Raw genomic sequence first — 7,591 nt, forward strand, 5'->3', positions numbered from 1 at the left:
GGTGGTCATCCCGTCAGAGGTCGCACTCCAGTTAGGGAGCCCTACGCGCTAGGTTGCCCTAAGAGTGGGTAATAGCGGTGCTAGGGACCACCCTCAAAAAGCCTATTTTGGGTAATGAAAACAGTGAAAACCATGGACTATATAAAGGGTAGTAACAAACCTAGTAAGGTACACTATTCATCTGCGCCGCTTCACACACACAATTTACACATAGCTTTTACGCTTAACAATTTTGGTGTTTCCTAGCCTTAAGGTTGACTTGAGCGTCGGAGTGCAAACGACTTCTAGGGCGCCCCTTGTCTTTGTGATTTCAGGTGTTTGATCGAGAGAAAGGCACGAATAAAGACACAGAGAATCAGGCGTGGAAGTATCGTGAGACGTACGAAGGCTCTCGAGTCAACCGACAGGAACAGATCTAATGAATACGAATTGGATATCTCTCAGCAAACTCAGCAAACTTGATGCTTTCATAGCATCACCTCCACCCATTGCTGACTACCCAAATGAAACAAAAGGCATATAAGGGGCAAAAAAGAGAACTTGCAGAGTGTCTGTCTCATCAGATTTTCAAGCCTGGGCTTAATTAGCTTCTTTTCTTTTATTATCTATAACTGTAAAAAATTAAAAAAATTATAATTGTTTTTAATATATACAATTATCTATAATAATATTGGATGAGATTGATATATATTCCATGCTTTATATCTTATTTATACAATTTATTGTTAATCCTCTAAATATTTCTGTTTGCTATGTTATTGTTTGTTTTCTTGCAGAATTTTATTTTCCATAAACATTTGAAACGTTTCTATATTTTGGTAATTTCCTTTTTGAGAAACTGAGGCATTGGGTTGAGTGGGAGATCTGTTTTTTTTTTCTTCTCCAAAAATTATAAATTATGTACATTCTTTGAGTGGCTGATTCTTCCTCCAAGATACCATTTTTCACATGCACCCAATAATATATGTAAATCCTAAATCTTTAATGAGGAAAGTCTGTTTTTCATATATTAATATTCGTAAGCTTAATCAAACCATTCCAGATATAAAAATTTGATAACTAATTTCTGGATATGAAAATTCAGAATTCAAAAAACGCTTTCAGATATAGATATTAAGAACTTATAATTCATTTATGGATATGTTCAGTCGAATTTCTATATTTCAAAACTGTGAAAATAACTTTTAGATTCTTGCATCCGTAACTAAACATGCAGTTTTCGAATTTCTATATTTCAAAACTGTGATAATAACTTTTAGATTCTTGCATCCGTAACTATACATGCAGGCTTCCAGATATTGGAATCCATTGACATTTCAACTAAGAGTGAGAGTTTTCCTCCACTACGAAAGCAATCCACTATACCACCACCATCTCCATTCAAAATATTGTACCTGAGTGGAGAGATGGGGCCCAGGCACGGTCGGTTGACGTGGTGTAATTGCTGACGTGTTGATCTTCTTCTCCTCTGGTCGATTGTCCTTTCTTGCTGTCTCCTTTGGTCGGTCGTCCCTTCGTGCTATCAACTTCGGTCGGGCGGGGGAGGGTACCTGCGAAGGCACTCCGACGCTCAAGTAAGTATGAGATTCTAAGCGCAGTTTCGTAAGTGAATGAAAACGTGCCTTTCTCTGGCTTGAGCACAGTATTTATAGGATTGCCTAATGGGCTTTCTATCCCTTGGGCTCAGGGTGGTTATGGATATGTCTTGTCAGTCGTGCTCCGGAATACCTGGGGAACATATCTTCTCTAAACGCATATTCCTTATTCTTCGGAGGTGTATCTTAACCACCTTAGCTTGTCACATAAATGCCCTTACATTTATTGTGTATAAGGCCGGTCGGCCACGTGCGTTCGTTTCCATTTAGTGTATAAGGCCGGTCGGCCACGTGCGTTCGTCCGGTGCCTACCAGTACACTTGCCCCCCAGGCTCGAGGTGAATAAAAGCCGAAGAGTCGTAATAATTGTTGTGCCTTTCGAGTTGTCAGACATTAAATTTAACGGAATGACGGGACGTTCGCATTAGCGAAGAATATTTTCGGTTAGGCATCGGACAAGCGGCCTGCCTGCATGGAGCATCCCTGGAGGACGACCAGTACGACAGAAAAAATAATAGTTGATGGAAAGCTGGTGCCGATCAACCCCGATGATAATTTAAATGAGGAGGCCGAGGGGGAGACCCCTGGCCCACAGCCTGACGCCTCTTTTGAAGAGTTAATGAACAATGTGGCATAGAAAATTGCTGGACCCGACATGTGGGCAATGCACACTTGCATAAATAATTCTGATTACATTAAAGTAATAAGATAATTCTGATGCCGGACGAGGCATAAATAATTCTGATTACATTAGTAATAAGATAATTCTGATGCCGAACGACGCATAAATAAGTGAATAATTCTGATGCCGAACGAGGCATAAATAAGTGAATAATTCTGATGCCGAACGTGGCATAAAAAAGTCTGATTACGTTAAGGTAATAATTCAGATGCCGAACGAGGCATAAGATTGAGTAAATAATTCGGATGCCGAACGTGGCATAATAATTATGATTACGTTGAGGTAATAATATAATTCTGATGCCGAACGAGGCATAAATAAGTGAATAATTCTGATGCCGAACGAGGCATAAATAAGTGAATAATTCTGATGCCGAACGTGGCATAAAAAAGTCTGATTACGTTAAGGTAATAATTCAGATGCCGAACGAGGCATAAGATTGAGTAAATAATTCGGATGCCGAACGTGGCATAATAATTATGATTACGTTGAGGTAATAATATAATTCTGATGCCGAACGAGGCATAAATAAGTGAATAATTCTGATGCCGAACGAGGCATAAATAAGTGAATAATTCTGATGCCGAACGAGGCATAAAAAAGTCTGATTACGTTAAGGTAATAATATAATTCTGATGCCGAACGAGGCATAAATAAGTGAATAATTCTGATGCCGAACGAGGCATAAATAAGTGAATAATTCTGATGCCGAACGTGGCATAAAAAAGTCTGATTACGTTAAGGTAATAATTCAGATGCCGAACGAGGCATAAGATTGAGTAAATAATTCGGATGCCGAACGTGGCATAATAATTCTGATTACGTTAAGGTAATAATATAATTCTGATGCTGAACGAGGCATAAGATTGAGTAAATAATTCTGATGCCGAACGTGGCATAAATAATTCTGATTACGTTGAGGTAATAATTCAGATGCCGAACGAGGCATCAGATTGAGTAAATAATTCTGATGCAGAACGTGACATAAATAATTCTGATTACATTAAAGTAATAAGATAATTCTGATGCCGGACGAGGCATAAATAATTCTGATTACATTAGTAATAAGATAATTCTGATGCCGAACGAGGCATAAATAAGTGAATAATTCTGATGCCGAACGTGGCATAAATAAGTGAATAATTCTGATGCCGAACGTGGCATAAAAAAGTCTGATTACGTTAAGGTAATAATTCAGATGCCGAACGAGGCATAAGATTGAGTAAATAATTCGGATGCCGAACGTGGCATAATAATTCTGATTACGTTAAGGTAATAATATAATTCTGATGCCGAACGAGGCATAAGATTGAGTAAATAATTCTGATGCCGAACGTGGCATAAATAATTCTGATTACGTTGAGGTAATAATTCAGATGCCGAACGAGGCATCAGATTGAGTAAATAATTCTGATGCAGAACGTGACATAAATAATTCTGATTACATTAAAGTAATAAGATAATTCTGATGCCGGACGAGGCATAAATAATTCTGATTACATTAGTAATAAGATAATTCTGATGCCGAACGAGGCATAAATAAGTGAATAATTCTGATGCCGAACGTGGCATAAATAAGTGAATAATTCTGATGCCGAACGTGGCATAAAAAAGTCTGATTACGTTAAGGTAATAATTCAGATGCCGAACGAGGCATAAGATTGAGTAAATAATTCGGATGCCGAACGTGGCATAAATAATTCTGATTACGTTGAGGTAATAATTCAGATGCCGAACGAGGCATCAGATTGAGTAAATAATTCTGATGCAGAACGTGACATAAATAATTCTGATTACATTAAAGTAATAAGATAATTCTGATGCCGAGCGAGGTATATATAAATCCGATAAATTCTGATTTCGTTAAATACCTATGAAACCGAACGAGATATGAATTGAGTAAAGCTTTATTGAGGTCTGTGTAGTCAACACACATACGCCATTTTCCGTTCGCTTTCTTCACCATAACCACGTTGGCTAGCCATGTGGTGTAATGGGCCTGCCGAATGAATCCAGCCTGTAACAATTTGTCGGCTTCCTCACGTGCGGCTTGACGTCGTTCCTCGCCTATATGTCTTTTCTTTTGAGCTATTGGTTTAGCTTCTCTATACAGTGATAATCGGTGAGTGATAACCTGTGGGTCTACGCCAGGCATATCAGCGGCCGTCCAGGCGAAAAGATCGGAATTTTTAACAAGTGTCGTCCCGATGTCCATTCGGTCGTCCGGTTTCAGCGAAGTACCGATGTGCGTAGTGTGGCGATCATCGCGAAGCGGGAATGGATGCAAGTCTTCTCCTGCTTCCATACGGGGATCGTCCATGCGAGGGTCGAGGTCAACAAGGGCTATCATTTGACGACGGGACATGTGTCGTCCGGAACGCCGTGTGGGGGAACGTCCTCGTTTTTGCGGGACTCGGTCGTCCGTATTGGTTGTATAGAGTCGTCGAGTTGGCTCACTTTTCAAACTTGCTACATAGCATTCCCTAGCGGTTTTTTGATCGACATGGATGGTTGCAATGTCGTTGTTAGCCGAGGGGAATTTCATGGCTAAGTGTGGAGTGGACACAATGGCTTTTAATCTGTTAATGGACGGACGACCGAGCAGGATGTTGTAGGAAGTTTGTGCGTTAACCAGGAGGTATCGTACGTTTATTGTTTTATGGAGGCCGTCTTCCTCACCAAAGGTTGTGTACAAGTCTATGTACCCCTTAGTATCGACCCGTTCACCTGAGAACCCTACAATTTGTTCGTTATAGGGCTGAATATGTGCTTCTGGGATGCGCATTTTCTTGAAAATGTCCCAATACAGTATGTCGACCGAGCTACCCTGATCTACCAAAGTCTTGGCAATTGCGAACTTGTCAATTTCTACAGTGATGACCATGGGGTCGTCCTGGGCTGGATCTATGGCTATATAGTCTTCGTCAGTGAAAGTAATCGGAGGTATATGTGGACGCCTCCTCGTGGTAGCATGAGCGGACTGGATGTCACGAAGATGTTTCTTTCGGGCGGAATTTGAGCACCCGCCACCGGCAAATCCTCCAGCTATATAATTTGTTTCGTGGTTCGGTTCGCCCAAGTTAACGGGTCCAGCAATCATGTTGATGACTTCGCGGACTCGTTGGCGAGGTCGGGCGTTTCGGTCGGGACTTGTGCTACGGGGGCGTGTACGCCGAACGGGGCTTTCGCTGCGTTTTCGCGAAGTTTGGCTACGGTCAGTGTGGCGTTTGTAATCGTTACGGTACGACCGGTCGACACCACGGGAAGGACGGTCAGTATTCCGTGGTGGGGATCTTGAACTCCTTGTCCTCTTGACGAACTGCCGTAAATGGCCAGCTTGGATGAGTTCTTCAATTTTATCCTTCAAAGCTTGACATCCTTCGGTCGTGTGACCGAAATTCTGATGGTATTGACAACGCTTAGCAGTATCTGCATTCGGTGGTGTTTGATACTGCTTCAATGTCGGGATTAGGTCCGTTTGTAGTGCTTCATCTAGGGCTCGTCCCCTCGGCACAGTTAAAGGGGTGTAACTGTTAAACCTGGGGATTCGGCCTCCCCTATTCCGGTCGGACCTCAGAGTGGTTCGGACGGTTCGTTCGGTTTCGACTTCTCTTTCTTTACTTTGGGTTTGGTCTTTAAGGGCTCCGAATCCGACAGCTTTGAACCGTTGATGGTAATCAATGTGTTCTTCGATTTGCATGAATTTGGTTGCTCGAGTTCGAAGGTCCTCCATGTCTTGAGGTGGTTTCTTGATGAGACTTTCAGTGAAACGGCTCGGTCGGATGGCCGAGACCAAATGGTGCAATGCAACCTCTTGTTTGAGCCCTCGGATGTTCATGCATGCTTTGTTGAACCTATCTAGAAAGGTTCTAAGAGATTCACCTTTTTCTTGTTGTACCGCTAGGAGAGACATGGAGGACATGTGATGCGGTCGGCTAGTGGCATATTGAGTGGAGAATTTTGCGGCTAGGGTGTCAAAATCGTTAATGGAGTTTGGAGGCAGCTCTGTGAACCAGGTAAGAGGTTCTCCCTGGAGCGACGTGGGAAATACTTTACACCACACATTGTTATCTGTGGTATACAAAGTCATTTGCGTCTTGTAGACATTTAAGTGTTCGTCCGGGTCGGTCGAGCCGTCATAGAGTTTAATGACGAGGCCTCTCCATTTGTCAGGAAGTGGAGTGGTGATAATTTCGTCTGTAAAAGGATGACCCCTTTTCCTTGACTTTCTTTCGACTGTTTCAGCTCTGGAAGCAGGATTGGTATTGGCAGGTGTAGGTATGCGAGAGGCGGTTCGGTCGGCCATATGGGATTGGCCTTCTCGTTCGGGATTATCGACCTGTTGTTGGAGTCGTGCATTCTGCTCTCTTAATAAGGCGATTTCTTCTTCTTGGCGGCGTCTATCTTCTTCTTGGAGGCGTCTATCTTCTTCATGTTGACGATGGTCTTCCATCCCCTTTTGTCGCAGTTCCTCCATCTGAGCTTGGAGGATTTGAATCATAGTCATCTGTTCTGCCATAGCGTCGTTGTTGTTTCTTGTCGCAACCATTATAGCTTCAAAAATTGAAGATTTGCCTCGGCCCCACGGTGGGCGCCAATTGTACCTGAGTGGAGAGATGGGGCCCAGGCACGGTCGGTTGACGTGGTGTAATTGCTGACGTGTTGATCTTCTTCTCCTCTGGTCGATTGTCCTTTCTTGCTGTCTCCTTTGGTCGGTCGTCCCTTCGTGCTATCAACTTCGGTCGGGCGGGGGAGGGTACCTGCGAAGGCACTCCGACGCTCAAGTAAGTATGAGATTCTAAGCGCAGTTTCGTAAGTGAATGAAAACGTGCCTTTCTCTGGCTTGAGCACAGTATTTATAGGATTGCCTAATGGGCTTTCTATCCCTTGGGCTCAGGGTGGTTATGGATATGTCTTGTCAGTCGTGCTCCGGAATACCTGGGGAACATATCTTCTCTAAACGCATATTCCTTATTCTTCGGAGGTGTATCTTAACCACCTTAGCTTGTCACATAAATGCCCTTACATTTATTGTGTATAAGGCCGGTCGGCCACGTGCGTTCGTTTCCATTTAGTGTATAAGGCCGGTCGGCCACGTGCGTTCGTCCGGTGCCTACCAGTACACACACCTAATACTCCTCTATAACTTTATTTTAAAATAAATAAGATAAGGGGAATGTTGGGTTTAAAAAATTATATTGGATCCATATAAAAATGATACGGTGCTGCCTCTTTGAGTTAGATGAACTCAAATTCAATGTTTGTCAGGTATTATTTCAATTCTTTATCTTCTACTATTTTTCTTCCTTTTTAC

At 42.5% G+C, this 7,591-nt stretch overlaps 1 protein-coding gene across 1 annotated transcript; it reads right to left on the reverse strand.

Moving 5' to 3' along the window:
• Positions 1-396: 396 nt before the first annotated feature.
• Positions 397-6,826, reverse strand: LOC137814740 (uncharacterized). Its single transcript, XM_068617631.2, has 2 exons — positions 4,241-6,826; positions 397-495 (listed from the first exon to the last, which is right to left on the reverse strand). The coding sequence occupies exons 1-2, from the start codon at positions 6,824-6,826 to the stop codon at positions 397-399; spliced, it is 2,685 nt and encodes an 894-aa protein (XP_068473732.2).
• Positions 6,827-7,591: the final 765 nt, after the last annotated feature.

Source organism: Phaseolus vulgaris, chromosome 10 (assembly GCF_051622355.1).
Source record: "Phaseolus vulgaris cultivar YP4 chromosome 10, ASM5162235v1, whole genome shotgun sequence".
NCBI lineage: Eukaryota > Viridiplantae > Streptophyta > Magnoliopsida > Fabales > Fabaceae > Phaseolus > Phaseolus vulgaris.